The 19,383-nt window shown below is 42.4% G+C and overlaps 1 protein-coding gene across 1 annotated transcript; it reads right to left on the bottom strand.

Moving 5' to 3' along the window:
• Positions 1-6,226: 6,226 nt before the first annotated feature.
• Positions 6,227-19,323, bottom strand: lmnb2 (lamin B2). Its single transcript, XM_072660626.1, has 12 exons — positions 18,927-19,323; positions 16,721-16,857; positions 15,518-15,674; positions 14,790-14,915; positions 14,360-14,530; positions 14,102-14,227; positions 13,112-13,332; positions 10,151-10,376; positions 9,911-10,018; positions 9,648-9,767; positions 9,467-9,565; positions 6,227-8,718 (listed from the first exon to the last, which is right to left on the bottom strand). The coding sequence occupies exons 1-12, from the start codon at positions 19,128-19,130 to the stop codon at positions 8,677-8,679; spliced, it is 1,737 nt and encodes a 578-aa protein (XP_072516727.1). The 5' UTR covers positions 19,131-19,323; the 3' UTR covers positions 6,227-8,676.
• Between the last annotated feature and the right edge of the window lie 60 nt (positions 19,324-19,383).

Below are 19,383 nucleotides of genomic sequence, written 5' to 3' on the forward strand. Positions count from 1 at the left end.
ATTTAAGTGTGTTTGCTGTAGTTTGTTCAAAAAAAAAAAAAGGATAGTACAGACTGTAGAGAATTGCAGCAACCAAAACTCCATTTCCCAGAAGCCCCAGCGTTAATCAGCACTGACCTGCTCTGCATAAAAGCTCACACACAAACAGCCACCCAACTGGCTGCACCTTTGTAGAGTGGTGACCGGTATGGTGGTTTAGTCATGCCTGGTGTAGAAGAAAAGTTAAGAGAAAAGAGATACTGTGATGGACAAGCAAACATCAAAGGTTTTTGAGAAAATATCTGAAAGCTGAAAAAAAGAGAAAGAAAGAAAAATCAAAGAGAAGGAGAAAAGATCTGAAGAAAATATCTGAAAGCTGAATCAAAGAGAAAGAAAGAAACAATCTTAATAAAAGGGAAGAAAAGATCTGAAAGCTGAATCAAAGAGAAAGAAAAAAAATCTGAAGAAAAAATCTGAAAGCTGAATCAAAGAGAAAGAGAAAAGATCTGAAAGCTGAATCAAAGAGAAAGAAAAGATCTGAAGAAAAAATCTGAAAGCTGAATCAAAGAGAAAGAAAAAAAAAGATCTGAAAGCTAAACCAAAGAGAAAGAAAGATCTTAAGAAAAGGAAAGAAAGGATCTGAAAGCTGAGTCAAAGAGAAAGAAAGAAAAGATCTGAAGAAAATATCTAAAAGCTGAATTAAAGAAAAAGGAAGAAAAGATCTGAAGTCTTAAGTAGAAAAGTTAAGTGAAAGTGAAAGCCAGCGTGACACATGTGAGCAAAACTAAAAGGAGTTGAATTGCAGATCTTTAGTGAACTCTGTTTACGCATGTATTTAATCAAAGAGAGTGTTTTCCCTTCAAGAATGAAGGTGGTTTTGTGTTTGATATTGTTTGCCTGAACTCTTTGATCTTTCTTTGTGCATGCTTTGTTTGTTGTTCCTGCTTTTTTTTTTTCCTGGGGTGGTTTCCCACCTCTTTTCCCACTTCCATAGTATAGTTCCAGCTCCTGCAACCCAAAACATTCCTTTTTTCATTTACATGCTTTTACTTTGTTGAATCTTCATTTATTATACATATACACTGTCCCAGAAATAAAATAAACCATGAGACCTGCTCATGGATCCTCTCAGGGTGTATTGTGCAGTGGAACACGCCTCATAATCATTCAGTTCAGTCCCATCGCCACCACAGGGGTATAAAATCGAGCCTCTAGTCCTGCAGTCTGTCTTTCTTCCACACATCAGTGAAAGAACGGGAGGTTCTGAAGAGCTCACTGAACTCCAGCGTGGTTCTGTATGTAATAGGAGACACCGCTGCACCAACAACATCAACAAGTCAGCTGGTGAAATTTAGACCTTCCCTCCTAGATCTTCCTCCATCAGCTGTGAGTGGTGTTATTATTGAACAGTGGAAGAGTTTAGGAGGAACAGCTCAGTGTCCACCGAGTGTCCGACCACGTAAAGTTACAGAGCGGGGTCAGGGCCGAGTGCTGAGCTCAGAGCATAGCCTCCAATAACTTCAGAGCTCCAGACCTGCTGCTGGCCACTGCATACCAGGAACCCCATACCCCATGTGACCTGATGAATTTTTCCATCTCCAACTCCTCCATCATCTTCAAGAACTGCTGCCTATTACATCCACCCCTTGACTGAAGCGGCCGAAGATAAGCTCTTCTGGAAATGAGATGTTATGTGAGTGGTGTGTGAACGACTCTGCAGTGTAAAGGCTCTGAAGCAGGTGTTTTATATACTGTACCTCATGTCTGGAGGCATGTATCTGGACATGCTTGGACTGGATTCCATTTACACTTCAAATGTGGTGAAGATGGTGTGGTTTGAATGGTCTGATCACAATCCAATCCCAAAGCATCTTGAAACATCATGGGACCTCAAGGTCCGACAACAGGGGGGGGCCAAGATCCTGGTTCTGGAGAGCTCAGATCCACCACACCAGGCATTAATATGCATCAGCCAGTCTCACCTCACCATCTTCTGTAAACGATTGAGATCAGATTTCTCACCACATTTCCACTACACCTGTACTTTGTGCTGGCCATTGATGATTGGATTACCCAGGGTGCATGTTAAGGCCAGGCCTAATTTTCAGGCACCCCTGAAGGCCTTCACTGCCTCAATGAGGGAGTAAGATTAGGGTTGGAGCTCAATTCTCAACAGTTCGGTACACAGAAAACTAGGCCATGTTCACACCTGGCGTTAACATGTGCCCTGGGTGATCCGATCATCAGCGGCCAGCACAAAGTACAGGTGTAGTGGAAATGAGGTGAGAAATCGGATCACAATTGTGACAGGGGTGGCCAGTATTCCCAGTCTCGGTCCTGGAGATTATGATCGGATAGCCACTCACACGAGGATCCAAGAGGATCCCATTCAATGAAGTCAGGAGACTGGAGTTTTGCTGGGGTGAGGGGAGGGGTCAACTGCTTCTACAACAGCCTCACAAACACATGCGAACTGAGTGTGTAGCTAAAGTAACCCTGAGCAACAAACACAAAAAAATAGAGGCTTTTATCATGATTTAGCACAACCACCCAGAATGCGCTGGAAATGCAATTAACAGGACTCTGCAAGTGACCCTACTGCATTTCCAGCTCTCAGAGGTCTGAAACAGAAGGCCGGGCTTCACAGCAGGCGTGCCGAGTTGTGAAATCAAGGCGGTATGGATGTGCCATTGATTTTCGTCTGTACACACACACACACACACACACACACACACACACACACACACACACACACACACACACACACACACACACACACACACACACACACACACACACACACACACACACACACACACACACACCACTACCAGATGAAAGCTGGCGGTGGGCGTGCATTGTCAGTTGGTCAGTGGGCGTAAGCGGCACATTTGCAATGATGTGACAAAAGCAAGACAATAAACGAGCCCCTCTGCGAAGCCGTGTTGGGCGACAGTGTAAGCACGGCTGTTGGAAATGCCGCTGGGAGCCTTTTTCGGTAAACAAAATCAGCCTAAAGGTTACCGCATTCATTCGGAGCTGGGCAGACTGTCTCTTTAACCTTTCAGGTGTCAATTTTTTTTTTTTTTTTATTTAGAATTGTTTTTTAACAAGAGAAACAACGCTGAGTGCTGAGAACAGGCCGCACAGCTGTGCAAATTTGAACCCACTGTTAAAAGCTGTTCCAAGAGGAAGAACCACAACCTGTTCAGCTGCTGAAGCACATTTCGAGAAGTCGGCGCCATACGCTGACGAAAATGATGGAAAAATAAGATGATCCTGCAGCAAGCATGATGCAGTGGATGTTCAATCCTGGCGTAAGACAGCGGCTGTCAAGGCATGACGAACAGGAGATTTTTTTTTGTTCTACATGAAAGAAATGGAAAAGGTCTCAGCAGAGGAAAGTTTATGCAGAGGACACACTCACACAGAGAGACAGAGAGAGAGAGAGAGAGAGAGAGAGAGAGAGAGAGAGAGAGAGAGAGAGAGAGAGAGAGAGAGAGAGAGAACATGCAATATGTATGACTGAGATCCACCAGGAGATGGAAAATGGACGTGTGTGTGTGAAAGACAAGAGGGAAAGACAAGGAAAAAAAATAAAGTGTGAAAGGAAAGTGATAGACAGGAAGATGGAGTGAAGAAAGCGTGAGGGAGAGAGCGAGCAAGCGAGCGAGAAAGCGAGGGAGGCCATAATGGCCCTGAGATCTCACGAGTGGACAGCCAGAACTGGGGAGCAAGGAGGAGGCACAATAGCCTTAATAGCCCTGAAAGGAGACATAAGAGTGTGATAGTCATACAAAGCAAAAGCAGGGCAACTGTACAGACCACCCCCCCATCCCTATCCCCATCCCTATCCCCATCCCCACCCCCACCACCACCACCACCACCCCCTAACTCCCATAAAGAGAGATTAGGGTCTGACATGTTAAAATTGCCATAAGTAATATGCTGGAGTGGAGAGGCACGCTGGTGGACTGCTGAGATAAGAGGATGAAATTCAGCTCACCTACAGGCAATCGATTTCTATCGTACACACAAAGGCTACACACCCCCACCCCCACCCCTCAGCCAGCTGTGAAGTGTCTAACCAGAGAGCACTGCGCTCTAGTGGTCATACAGATTGGAGAACCTCCGTTAAGAATGCTGTGGAGTCCAGAACTGGGCAAAATCCCTGTCCGGGAAGTCTGCCCAAACACCAGCTCACCACCGTTCAGATGAACCCTCCCTTGAACTTAATCAAGCACTTTATTAGTAACACTACTCCCCCTCAGAACTACCCCAATTCCTTATGTGGGTATGATGGCGGCGTCCTGCACAGTGTCCAGTCTGTATCCCTCCAGTTCTACCACGCGCCAAGCTTCGTAGCTTGGTTCAGCACCATGCTGGAAGTAGCCGTCAGAAGACGGGTGACCTGTGGTCTTGAAGGAATGCACCTGATTGGCAACAATACTCTCCTCCAATACAGCCTCAAGAGTGCCCAAAAAACCAACCTTCTCCCACCCTCCCACAGATTGGGTGGGAGAAGGTTGGGACCTCAGCAGAAACCTAGATTCAGACAACAGACCAGGCCACATTTCCTCAGCCTGTAACTGTGCAGAGTTGGTGAACCTGTGCTGAGCCACTGCAGCCTCAGCTTTCTGGTCTTGGCTGACAGTAGCGGAACCTGATGTGGTCTTCTGCTGTTGTAGCTCAGCCATCCTCCTCAGGCTTGGTCGTGGGGTTGTGCATGCTTTTCTGCTCTCCACATTGATACAGAGTGGTTATTTGAGTCACTGCAGCCTTTCTGTTCAGCTCCAACCAGTCGGACCTTATTTCTGATGACCTCTCTCATCAACGAGGAGTTTCCATCTGCAGAACTGCTGGTTGCTGGAGTGAACTCTGGAGACTGTGGTTTTAAAAATCCCTATTCTAGATACACTCAAACCAGCCTGTCTGACACCAACAATCATGCTATGTTCGAAATAGTGAGATCACATTTACCTCCTATTTTTTGAAGCTGCTGGTTCGTATCCTCACTGCACTGTTGGTACAGGAACGGCCGAGTGAGTAGGGGTACAGGTCTAATGCTGGGTGGATGTAGACGTAGCGATGATGCAAAGATGGGATCACCAGATTCCTGCAGGTCTGCACTTTTCCTGCTCAAGCAGATCTAAATTAACCTGCCTGTTAAAGAAACAGTCCTTAAGATTGTAAATAAATAAATAAATAAATAACATACATACATGGCATCAGTGTCTAATATGCTTATACTGGGAGGATTTTTTTCGCTGTGTCACGTCTTTACGTCGATCACATGAATAGCCTCAGTGCCGGTTTACAGAGAGCCTGGCCCCTCTCCATTTTTACCGTTGAATCAAAAATGGCTGCAGAATGCCAAAGGGAGCCTTCGAGCGAGTCCTCAGTGATCGGGAGTGAATGGAGCCACTCATCCAAAATCGCAGAGTCTTGTTTTTCACTAAAGAATGCAGAGAAATCATACCTGTACATTTCCACTGTTCTACAGCAAAGGTTTAGGGCAGTAGAGACATTACAGCTTCACTGCTACTGAGTGCTGGCTGACTGGTGGGCGAGCGGACGCTGGAGTAACGGCCAGCTACGATACAACAGCTCGTTAACGTCCCGGCCAGGTTACGCTGTGTTTATGTGTAACGTGACCTTTGCAATATTAAACATGTACATTACTGCAATAAAAAAAAAAAAAAAAAAAAAAAAAAAAAAAAAAAAAAAAAACTGTACAACCATGTCTGCTGTATAGAGATTCACTACAAAACAGCTGGAGATGTAAAGCTTTAAATGGTGCGTCTGCGGTGCCAAAACATCCGATGCTCCAAATTAACCCAATACACCGGGCGGCGTAATCGGGGCAGGACTTGAGCATGTTGAGCCGCCTGTAACACCTTAGACAAGACCACCATATTCACAGATGGAGTTTGGCTTCCGCTGTTTATCCCATCCGTGCAGTGAACACACATTCACACCAGTGAAACACACACACAGTGGACTAGTGGCCACTGCAAACAGTGGCAGCTTGCTGAGCCCATATATCAAACCCACAACCCTGTCATCAATAGCTCGGAGCTCTAACCGCTGAGCCACTAGGTGAACTCCCATTTACTCATAATTTGGACTGTGGGCGCTCTTCATTTATAACATCTCTAAGCATGGTTTAGAATTTCAACACCCCTTAAAATAAAGGCCTTTATTTTTCTTAATCTGCTCTATAGTTTGAAAAAAAGACCAGATGACATTAAAATGTAAAACATTTATTGTAATATGCATACAAAAAACTTAAAACCACATAAAAGTCAAAATCAAAAGTAATGACAAATTTGGCATGCTCCCTCCCAGTGTTAAAGCCCTTCTTGTCCTCACACGATGATCAAGTTGCTTTTCCTAGTCAGCCAATTTTTCTTTTTACCCTCTTCACATTTTATACTTGGCTCAAACTGCTCAGCCTTTAGCGCACGCATAGCTGTCTATGCCATCCAAATAGCGAATTTCTCTACAGTAGTCTATTACTGTGTTTAAGGTCATCCTGCAATGTTGTGCAGAGACTACAAGAAGCCCTCTACATGTCACAGTCGTGTCTAATGAAACCTGAAGAAATACAGAACCCACTTCTTGTCAACAGTGTTGAAAATGTCAAAATGAAACTGACATTTAAATTCACAGACGGCATGTTTCTTCAAACACACCAACAAAAAATAATAAAAAAAGGATGAATAACTAAAAAACCTCTTAAAAAAGTTTCTTAGCTCAAATGACCTGGAGTAAACACTTACAAACACACCTGCTTGAATTTGAGTGACACCTAAATCTTAAACTAATGCTCCTATAATAATAATAATAATAATAATTAATAATCAGCTCTTAGGACATGATCAAGGAATCATTAGCAACTTTAGCATCTTTAGAGAACAATAATAAAAATGTAAACAACCCGATTACAATAAACCCATTCAAATAATATGCAAAGCGCTCCATTCTCCAGCCTAATAAAATCCGTCTCCCAGGCCAATATTAGAATTACAAAAAACGGTTGCATCGGACATCGTCAGCTGCGGCAAATAATTTACAAACGCGTTTAATAATTCATCTCACTTTCAAATGCATATGAAGCTCCTTCTAGCACCACTGGAACTCCCTGTTATGCACTAAGGGGGACAAAATTCGCAAGTTTTAAACAACTAAAACACCTTTTCCAAAGGTAACTTTTAAAGTAATGTTCATTTAGTTTAGTTCGTTTATGCTGGCTGACGTTGCTGGCTCAGCTTACCTCACCACTGGAGAAACTGAAAGTCAACCTAGCGCCCAACACGGGTCCCAAGCTTGTGCTGGAAGGAGTGCAGCACTGTCCCTGCTCTAAAACTGTAGAAAAATATTCAATGTGTGCATACTTATCGGATTTGTTTTTACAACAAAAATAAGAATAGTACACAGGTCAGCTTTACAAAATCATAACGCAACTGCATCAGAATGAACAGGGTGGAAAAGTAAAGTACTGTCCGGTAAGACTGTGCACAAGTGTCCAACTCGGTCAGGTGTTGATAACCAACTCTGGGTTAAGCAACGGTTTTACAGAATTTGGAATATCGCTTCCAAACCATTTGGCAGACGCTTTAAAGACCGTCTGCAAATTGTAGGGTTGGCGTTTTGTCTGTTATACGCCACTAGGCATTGCTTCAGATCAATAAATCCAAACATTCATTTTCCAGCACCTTGAATACGGTCTCATCTTTGGTCAACCCAAGCGTCAGCGTGTGCTCGGCTTCGGCAAGCTAACCAAGTGAAAGCGTGAACAGAAACGCTCGACTACATTAGACTGAAGGCAGCATATTTGAAAAAGACATGATTTGAGACGGAGGCTCAAAAGAAATGTAGAAAAGGCAGCTAAGATGCACAATTTGAGGTTCTTCTGTCGTAAAGTTCCAGTCGTTTAGACGCGGAAAAGGAAAATTCCCCAAAATGCCCAGTAAAGTTTAAAACATTCATTCATCACCAGTTTCAGTGCCGGAGCTCCCACCGCTTCCGTTCAGTGGTCATTATCATTAAGACGGAGGGTAATTGCTGGGCTATTGTGTGATCAATCTTCTGGAACACCAGTCATTTCTTTTCCACCCTGTTTACCCAGTAGGCAAAGCAAAAACAACACACAAGCTAAGCGTCAGCGGTCAGTTCCACCTACAGTAAACTATAATAAAGAGTCAGGGATACGAATCCCTCGAAGCAGAGTGTCCTGACGTTTCATATTCCTACCTATCCAACCACAGGATTCTCAAATATGCAGATCCTTTACCGTCGCTGGATTATACAACTATACAGTTAAAAAAAATGCATCGAGTCATTTCCTGATGTCATTTTTAAGAAGACCTCTACTGTGCTCTGGAATGATGCATCCGTTCGGAAGCAAACGACGGCTGGTGAAAACGTCAAGAATAAGAAACACTGATAGTTGAGACTGGAAAAAGAGAAACTGTTGATACACAGTTGATGATTACTTGATTTTGAAATTAAAAACGAGGTCCGTTTAAAAAATAAAATAAAAAATCTGGGTCAGTGACACTGCGCCTGGGAAAGGTGGGAGCAATTTTAGGAATTCATGATTGAAGAATACAAAAGTAGTGGCTCTATGAGAGAATAGTCAGAAGAAGAAAAAATAAAATAAAAAAATAAACGCTGCGCCGAACAAAGCTCCCCTCACATCACGGCGCATTCTCTGGATCGGGTTTTTGGATCGCCCTGAAAAGAAAGAAATGACACGCTGAAACCTGCCAAACAACAAAGCCAGAAGCCCACTCAGGCTCAATAAAGGCAAAAATTAATACAAACACCCCACCACACCATCTAAACTTTTAGTTTACTTACCACGAACAATGAGAATAAATAAATAAAGTTACAATATCACAGTCACACAAAAACCCCACCCCACATCCAAATGGAAGATTTACATGAGAATCTATAAACCTTCTTAACTTAAATTAAAACCCAATGCAAAATTTTATTTATTTAGTTATTTTTGAGCATTTCCATTGGCCCATTAATCATCAAATTGACACATTTATGAATAACAACTGTCATTCACATTGTCAAAAAGAAAAAAACTGAAAAAAGAGAGATACAAGGTTGTGTGTAACTGTGACGAATTGCATCCCAAAGTGCTGCTTCACAAGAATAAACAATCTCCCACTTTAGTCATTTCCAACTCCCACCCACTACCTAGGACCCTCTCTCCATCACATGATGCAACCAGTGCTTAGAGTGATGGTTAGCATGTGCTTCCTCCCAGTCACATGAAGCTCCACCCCACCAACAACATTAGCAGAGCTGTCCAAGTCAGCTGGGCAATGAAAGGAGGAGAGGGAGGGTCATCCTACCCACCCAGAGAAATTGAGGCCAGTTATGGATGGCTGTGGCATCACTACAGATCGAACGCATTGACATCAAAGGACTACGATTAAAAATGGTGTTGAAAACACCACCAACTTGCCTGCTGATGGAACAGATCTTCATCGCCAAAGTCTCCTTCCTCATCATCTCCGTTCTCAATCTCTACCACATTTTTCGAAACTGTTCGCTTCGCCACCTCCTGAAGAGACACATGATAATACATATATTTAAATATCACGAAAAAGCATTTTAGAAGAGCACTGAGGAAAAGAACTACATACCTCTCCATCAGAGTTGACCAGCAGGGTGAGGGTTTCCTCTCCAGTGCCCCAGCTGCTCTGGCTCTTCCACAGAAGGTCTGAAGGTGGACTGTGAGCCACACCTGCATCTGCAGCCCACACCTGAGCACAGAAGTAAAACCAAATGAAGTCCACACCAGCTAAATATGATTTACTTGGATCAGGCAGAAAGAAAAACTGAGATAAACCAAGTAAAATGAATAATAAATAAATAAATTAAAAATTAAAAATAATAATCCACTGACCGTAACAGTCTGGCCTGCTTTGAGGACAAACTTAGGACTGAACTTGTAGACAATTTCATCTGCGTCTCCAATTTTCCTTTTTAGCCTCCAGCTGCCCAGAGACTGATCCTAAAAAAATAATAATAAAGAAAAACTATAATAAAGACAATACCTAATATCTTTGACTCACTTTGACTAACTTCCCCAAGAACTGTATGTCTACATGTTAGCGGGACGTTCAGTGCCTACGCAACAACCCACCTTCTCAGAGTTGTTCTTAAGGGTGACAGACTTGCCCTCCAGGTCGATCTCCTCAATAGTGATGCCACCGGTGGCCTCGGCCTGCTGGCTGATGTGGACACTGGGTGCAATGACCGGCTCCTCCTCCACACGCTTCCTCTTGGCTCGGGTGGTGCGAGAGGAGCTGCTGCTGGCTGTGCTTCGTGAGACGGTCACCCGAGAAGAGGGGCTGGGGGACAGCTTCAGCCTGTGATGCACAATGTACATTATAAGACATTGATAATTAATTTTTCCACCAATAAATAACTATTTAATTAAACTGCATAAATAATTGATATAAATAATCTGTAAATAATACCGTTATTGCTTTTTTTACTTCTATTATTTATATTGTGTATATAGTGGTAATTTATCTACGTATTTGCATCCGAGTGTCTTGCTATCCCTTTTCTGCTGCGACACTGACTATTAGCCCCCCTCCTCCGTGGGACTAATAAAGGATTATCATCTCATCTTATAATATAAACAAAATAATTTAGAAATGAAAGGCAAGTGATCACATATGTAAATAATAAGCAATGTGTAATTACTTAATATTAACTATTTGTAATAACACGTACCTAAATGTAGTATTGTATTGTGGTGGAACCAAGCAAATTAAGGAATGGACTCAGAAATGGGTCAGAAATGGTTATAGAATGGTGAACAGTGCCATCTATGGGCAATATGCATGAATAAATGATATAAATATGTACTGTATACATACACACTTCATTGCTAATTGTCTCCCATTATAAGTGATTCCATTCCTTTCCATTGCGACTGTGTTTGACTAATCTGTCCTTGAGTGAAGATTGCTGACCGACCTTCCTCTCTGCCTGAACTTCTTCACATCCAGAAGCTCTGAAGCTTAAAGATGCTTCATTCCATACAATCTTTCAGGACTCTGCTCAAGCATAAAGGGCGGCATTTCTATTGTTCTCTCTGACACGCTGCTATTATTTAGCTCACATAAGAGGAATAAAAGTGCAATGAGCAAGAAATGTGGCTGAATCCTTTGACATCTCATGCATTTGAGGTTGGTTATGAGTGGAGGAATAAAAAAAATAGATCAAGAAAGTTCTTAGAAAATGTGACCGGGCAAATGTGCTGAGGTTTGAACAATCGTCTGAATAGCAGCATAAAAACGCAGTAAAGTCAAGCACCTGGAACGATGTAAACCGTGGCTTCATATATTTGCACATGAAGGAACATTCTTATCATTCCTTCAGAGTCAGCCCACCTGAAGCAATCTGAGACATGCAGCTTTGAGCAAGCTTTCAGTTTGCCACGGGCAACTTTTGCACAACAGGACTAATAAACCAGCAGTGTGCCGGGGAAATAACACATGTCTAAGTAGAGCTGGTCAATATGCCCATATTTTAGCGTATTGTGATAAATGTAGTGATGGTGATAACAGTCAGCTTCTCTAATCATATGGAGGAGACTGTTAGAGCTTAATAAACACTGATCAGCTGCAGGTTTTATTACTAACAGTGTAATTAGACTGGGTTCATTAGATGAAGAGCAGCAGATGTTAATAGAGTATAAATCACTGTATTCAGTACAGGAGAGGATCTGAATAGTAGATTATAAGAATCTATAGATACTGATGTTTGCAGTCTGTGATTTACATGTATTGTGTATATGCAATAAATATTGTGTATCGTGAAAAAAAGTCTTTAAATATTATGATCTAGTATTTTTACCATATCGCCCAGCCCTACTTCTAAGCAATGTCTAAGGAGTAAGTGTAAGTAATTGACCAAGTTCTGCTGATGCAGATCTGGCACCTTGTTCCAAAAACTGTATTAAGAATGTAAAAATAAAAAGCTGATATCAAAATATTGATATATTTTGAAATACTGTATCAATCTTTAAAAACAGTCAATTATTTTTCTTTAACAGTTTACAAGCCAAAGATTCTGTGGCACCAAAGATTAGTGGCAGACAGTGGTTCATTTAGTGTTGTGTTTAAACCCCGACCACTAGAGAGCAGTGTTGTATTGGTCTTCAGATCCCACTGTTCTGATTGGATAAAAAGTCAACGTTCCTTTTCCTCAGACGTTATACATATCATGGTGTTTTTATACTATTTTTGTTTCACGGGAGTCCTGGTATTGTGACTCAGGATGCACCGATCTGATACTAGAATTGGATATCGGTCCCGATACTAAAAAAAAAATTAGCTGGATCGGGTATCGGATAATTAGTCTGATCCAAAGGACCATTAATTTGTCTTCTATATAAGGAGAACAGAGAAGGGAGGGGCTGCTAACTCCTCTTTAGTCTCATAGACTTCGAATTTCAGAATAAAAGTCACAACACTGTGCAGAGATCTCAGTTATTAATTTTAGCGACCAATAAAAAAATGGGTTAATTTGTGCTTAATAATCTGTGCTCATTTGTTATAGTTTGTTTTAAGTTGGTAACGATTACGGCAATTCTGATGCCTTGAGTCTCTCGTAGATGGTCAGGTATACAGGTTATTAATTCAACAATGGTATTGGATCAGTATCGGCTGATACGCAAAGATTATGTATCGGAACAGAAAAAGATGCATCGGTGCATCCCTAATTATGACCAGTATCATATCACCAGGTTCTCGCCATTACAAAGCCCTGTGTGCCACTTACAGGACCTTATGCACCCTGCGAAGTGCATACAGTCTAATCAGAACATCAGGCACTATATTTTATTAAGCCTTAATCAGGATAGTTCCAGTTCCTTTATTGGAACCTTTTAAGTTATTTAGCAACAGAGGCTCTCCAGTCCCTCCCGAGTCCCCAGACAACCCACTTTTCAATGCGATCCCTCTTACAGACAGGTCCGGCAGTCAGGTTTAAAATAAAGTGGACTTGCAGAGGACCCAGCTAAGCAAACCAGGCACAGCTTCTCAATGCACTGTTCATGCAGCTTTGAGCAGCTCTTCTACATCCTCACCTGTCCTCTTCTCCCTCCAGTAGTTTCCTGTAGGCGTTGATCTCCATGTCCAGGGCTAGCTTGACATCCAGCAGCTCTTGGTACTCATTGAGCTGCAGCTGCATGCGCTCTCTCATCTCAGCCATCTCGCGCTCTTTGCCGTCCATCAGTCTGCGACACTTGTCCCGCTCGCTGTTCAGTATCTCCTCCAGCTCCCGAACACGATCCTCCGCTGCTGCTGCCTGTAGGAGACAAGGTACAGTTGATCATCATGCTACCCTGAAGGAGAGACGAGCATGCAGCTAAAGGGTCCTGGAAATCTGCACCTTAAATTTGAGATTTTATGAGGCCTGTTTACATGATTTGTTAGAAATTAAGAGCCCTCACCATGCTAAGAGCCTCAGTGAGGCTTGTCTAGACCATTTCCAAAGAAACTCTGGTGCTGGTTTAAATATGAATGCAAAATTGACCACATCTATATGGACAAAAGACCGGTCACCTGGTTCACCTGTCTCTGCTACCTGCACCTTAAATTTCTGATGCCATGCTGAAAAATTCTTCCACAACTCTTCATGAACTAGCTTCAGTTTTAATATGCATCCATAACACACTCCTCCAAGTTATTCCAAAATAATAAATACACACTTATTACAAGGTGATGTAATTTCATCATACTTGCACTGTGCTAAAACAGTAACACCCAAAACTAATTGCTTTCGGATATCAGATAACACACATACCTAAGCTCAACCCAAAATAAAGGGCGGTTCAGAAAGTTTGTTATGGACCAAGTGACCCGAAACGTATTACTCACTGCTGATAATACAGGTTTTTAAGCAGAATAAAGAGAGAGACTGTACAATCTACTAAAGATCTGTCCAAAAGAGCTCATTTGGAATACTGTAGATGCATAGATTTTATGGATGAAGATGAGATCGGACCTGGAAACCAACCTTTAGGGTGCTGCAAAGACAGAAAAGTAAGTGAGGGGTGCAAGACTGTTAGTTCTACCTGTTTCTGAAGTGCAGACAGCTGAAAGGTCAGGCTCTCAATCCTCACATGAGCCTCCTGCAGCTCCTCCCTCGCCGTAGACACCGCTTTATCATTGAGGTCAGAGGACACCTTGGCATTGTCCAGCTGTGCACACAAGGACAAAAAAAAAAGAGAAACCCACTTTACACAATGATTTCTCCTGCAATCAGGAGAAAGATGTCCATTTACATACGTCCAATGTGTCAGTAAAATACTGAATGACAGGGAATACATTACCTTGGCCTGGAAGGTTTGCTCCAACTCCTCCTTGTAAAAGCAGACCTGCTCATCATGCTGCCTGCGAAGGTCCTGTAGAGCCTGGGACAGTTTGAACTCATAATCCTGCTTAGCCCCAGAGTCCACCTCCACCATTCGCTTCTCATGACGCCTCCTGGTCTCGCGCACCTCCTTTAACAACCACAGACAAGGAATACTCAAAATGGTCAGACTATGTTATGTTCTCTGAAATGAGATGAGAGACGACTTTTTCAAGAAAAATGACAGTAGTTCATCAATACTTTCAGAAAAGCAGCAAGTGATCATTATGTGTGCTTATTCTTCCTTCACCTACTGAGAAGTGATGAGTTCAAAAACACTCACAGTTTCAGTCCCATCACTTGTAAAGTTTCACACAGTGTGGATAATCAGGGGGAGAATGAACACTCACCTCCTCAAACATGCTCTTCCTGAACTGCAGCTCCTCAGTCAGACTCTGGCAGCGGTTCTCGAGATCCACTCGCATCAGAGTTTCAGCCTCCAGCTGCTTCTTAGCCACGGCATGAGCATCCTCAGCCTAAAGCAGACCAACAACTTAGCGAAGGACAGTCTAATGCGATCACGGTTGTTTACACGACTGCAGAAAACAACCAATTAAAAGGTCTCATCGATTTTAAAATCCCATACTATGCATTTTTACCCCAACTTTTTAAAGCCTCCTAAATCATCCTCTTACATTTTTGAAAAGCAATAATCCAGCCAACATGTCCATGGTGGGCTTGTATGATTAGTCCAACTGGGAACCAGAAAGTTGTGTGCTCGGGTTCCACGTTGGCCCCACATATGGATGCCCATCAGGGTCAGTGATGGGACCAGGGAGGGTTAAGCACGGACCTCATCTAGATTATACACTGCATATGGACCCTAGATGGGAGCCATGTGACATATTAAGGTGGGCTGTAACAAAGGGGCCCATTTGGGAAGTAGAAAACACATATGTACAAACCCCCTCAGAGCCCGCGCCCATCTGGTACCCACCTAGCCCATGTTCCTCCCACGTGGCCGCCACATGAGCATGTTGGCTGGGATCTCCCAGCATTTTGCCTTTTTATGAACTACCTCTGGACCCGGTTACTTCGCAGTATAAGGAGACAACAGTGACGTAAGGAGGAGGTTTACCTTAGCGAGCTGAGCCTTCAGGTCCGCCAGTTCTGCAGACAGCGCTGCGTTCTCGCTGAGAGCAGTGTTGAGGGCCGCCTCACTCTGGTTATACTGAGACTCCAGCTCTTTGATACGGGCCTGAGCCAGGACCAGGTCTCCATCCTTCTTTTTAAAGCTGGAAAACACAACAAAATGCTTTTAAGATGTAGAATTTTCACAGCAACGGTGTGTCTGGATCTTATTAGGATAGAAAATGACAATGAAAACAGGGCTACAAAATTAAATAAGATAAGTGCAAGACCTTTTTATTGATATCCCTGACAATACTGAAAATAATGATGAGGATTTTGATGATTTAACCACGACAAAGGATTTTTCACATTGTTAAAATATTCCTCATGTATTTAAACCAATTCCAGATAGATGCCAGTTGAAGTATGTGAATGCAAAACATGAAGAAATGAAGAATTTGCCAATCAGAGTGTCTCTATCTGGAAGTTCAAAACTTCATGCTTCATGAATTATGGGCATGCGTTGCTCAAACCACAGTTTTGCACAAACCATCACCCTCTCCCGTCTACCACGCAACAAAAAAAAGCATCTATAACTGTAGACGTGTGGTACTTCCCTTGTGGTCACATCACTCAATGCTCATAGCCTCAGACTTCCTGTTAACTTGTGTTAACTAGCAACGAGAGTAAACCAACGAAAACAATCGCACGACATGAAACAGGCAGGCGAGTGAAGTGAGCAGATTTGTAAAAACCCCCTGTTGGAAATGTTAAGGGGTATGTGTGTGTGGGGGGCTTACAGAAAGTACATCCCACACGCACTAGTCGCCTGTATTATCCTAACAGATGGAAACAGATGGAACTGGTCTTTAAATTAGAGCAGCTTAAGGTAAACACAGCCCACCATACGGAGGCTAAAGGCTTATATACACACACATCAAGTCAGACCGGAGCACAGGGGAAAAGCTCCAGGATTTATGTAGTTACGGGATCACAATTTTAGACTACACACACACACACACACACACACACACACACACACACACACACACACACACACCTAATCACTTGAAGTAAATTGTGTGGAAAATCAAGCTTGATTAGAAACAAATGTGTACAAGTCAAAGTCATGGTACGTTAAGTAATGTTAGTGTGTTCAGGACTTGTATATTTATAATATGAACAATCACAAAGTTCAAGTATAACCTACTTCTTAGTGACCTCCTCGAGTTCAGAGTTGGACTTGCCCAGATCAATCTGCAGCCTTGCCCTTTCCTTCGCGATCTCGTCAACGACACGTCTGGCGTCGGCCAGCTCAGCTTCGTACAGAGACTTGATTCCTGACACCTTGTGGGGGGAGAGACAGACCACCATTCAGTTTCCAAAGTCTGACTATGTGCTTTGGCCCTTTGGCCAACAAGTGGTGTGCAGCTGCATGCAAATTACACACAAAAGCGTGCGTTTGTTTACACTGCGGGAACACCAGAAACGGGCAGATCCAACTGATATCTACACTTATATGGAACATATATTATCATTTGCCAAAATAATCACAATTACAATGTTTTCCACTTGCCTTAAAAGAAGCCAAGGAGCCAAGACATGTTGAGATTTCTATTATATGCAATTTACGAGATCCCGTGCACAACAAGACCATAAACAAGAGCTGGGCAATATGATGATATTTTATCGTATGGTGATAAATTGTGTTATGGTGATGACAATAAGCTTCTCTAAGCATATGGAGGAGACTGTTGGTGCTTAATAAACACTGATCAGCTGCAGGTTTCATTACTAACAGTGTAGTTAGACTGGGTTCATTAGATGAGGAGCAGCAGATGAATTAAAAATAAATACATTTATTAAAAAAATCACGGAGCGTATCTGAATAGTGGTTTTTACAAAACTGGGCTATATCTAGGGCTGTGCGATATGGTAAAAACACTTTTTTCACAATACAACATTCATCACGACACATAAAATCACACAGTAAACACATCAGTATCTGCAGATTCTTATAATCTACTATTCAGATCCTCTCCTGTACTGAATACAGTGATTTCTACTCAACATCTGCTGCTCTTCATCTAATAAACCCAGTCTAATTACACTGTTAGTAATGAAACCTGCAGCTGATCAGTGTTTATTAAGCACCAACAGTCTCCTCCATATGATTATGCTTATAGCTTATTGTCATTACCATAAAATTGATCACGATACGATTAAAATATAGCCATATTGCCCAGCTCTAGATGCATTCCTTTAACACAGATCACAGACTACGCCCCTCAAATCACTCCCCATATGCTTCATTAAACCGCACGCTCCAAACCATCTGCAGATGTGGGTCCTGCTTTTCTTATGCTTGTGAATAACATGAAGGTTGGAGGTAATATCCTAAAAGTACAGGCTCAACATGTTTACACGAAGGCTACTAATCTCTCTAAAGAGATATCTTTGAATTTTAGTCTATTCTTGAGTAAACAGCAAAGCACTTTTGTAAGTAAGCGATTACTAAATGCCTTAAATGTGAACGTAGTCTTGCCTGGCTTGAGATTAGGGGGTTGATACTGTATTATTATCATTATTATTATCATTATTTTTAAGAAATATGAATCTGGTGCAATTAAAAAAAAGTGCCAGCCACTCCCATCCATTTATGGGATGAGACTAGCTGGTAATTATGTAGACCAGCTGCTTTTTACACTAGAAAAACAAGAAGCCCCACAGTTTTACAGGGAAGCTCTTATAGTGAAGTCTCTCCAGGCAGCCAGCTGCCATTGGCTCAGTGCTATTATTACAAGGTTTGAGTAATAATAATAATAACAGCAAGAAATCGTAGTAATAATACTTCTACAAATATTATAATTACTACCACAGCAATAATTACTCATTTATATGTCTAAAACGTTATTATACTTAATAAAAATAAATTAATTAATATATTAATTTCTCGTGCTGACATTAAAACTGCATTAACTCGTTTGTAGCGTAGAAAATTAACAAATACATTTTTAAAAAATATTAATAATCGACTACTTGCATTAATTAGTTTAATTAAGTTAGTTAATTAACTTTAGCTACGGTAGCTATTAGCTAATGCTAACCCAACAACAACAATAGAGCACCGGAACGGACCCCGTTTACGGCAGCTAGCTACTGGCTAACTAACCTAGCTAACTACACGAAAACAACACTGTTAAATTAAAAAACAGCCTTCAAAATGGTAAGAGTATATTATCTACGATAATTATGGCGTTTAATGAACTAAACATCCCCGTAAATAAACACCCTGTGTCTGAATTGCATTCGGCTACCGATTAGCTAGCCACGCTGCTAACCAACCCCCGTTGAAACCAATGGAAGCGTTAGCTCCCTGTTAGCATTAGCAGCTAATTCCCGGCATTCAAAGTTACCTCTCTGGTCGTGACTTCCTCCTTCTCCGACACTTTAACCATGAGCCTGTCGTTCTCCAGCTCCAGAGCCCGGACGCGATCAATATACACGGCCAGCCTGTCGTTGAGGTGCCGCAGCTCCTCTTTCTCCTGCAGGCGGGAGATGCGGGTTGGGGAGAGCGGCGTGGAGGAGGAGGCGGCGCGGCTCGGGGTTGCAGTGGCCATACTCGGGGTCTTCACGGAACGGTGGAGCAAAAAAAAAACTTCAATCCAGCAGCAGTTTCTTCCCCTCACCTACCCGACGCTTCCCAGTCTCGCAGGCCCAGTTTGCCGGTTAAAGCGGGAGTGGGTTTTATTCGCGAAGCCGAGAAACAGCCGCGGAAAGTTTTTTGAATGAAGTCCGGCGGCGCAAAACGTTTGAACAGGAGTGTGGAAACAAAATGGCCGAAGCAGCGTAAAAACGCGCCAAAATCAGGGA

Source organism: Salminus brasiliensis, chromosome 17 (genome assembly GCF_030463535.1).
Source record: "Salminus brasiliensis chromosome 17, fSalBra1.hap2, whole genome shotgun sequence".
Lineage (NCBI taxonomy): Eukaryota > Metazoa > Chordata > Actinopteri > Characiformes > Bryconidae > Salminus > Salminus brasiliensis.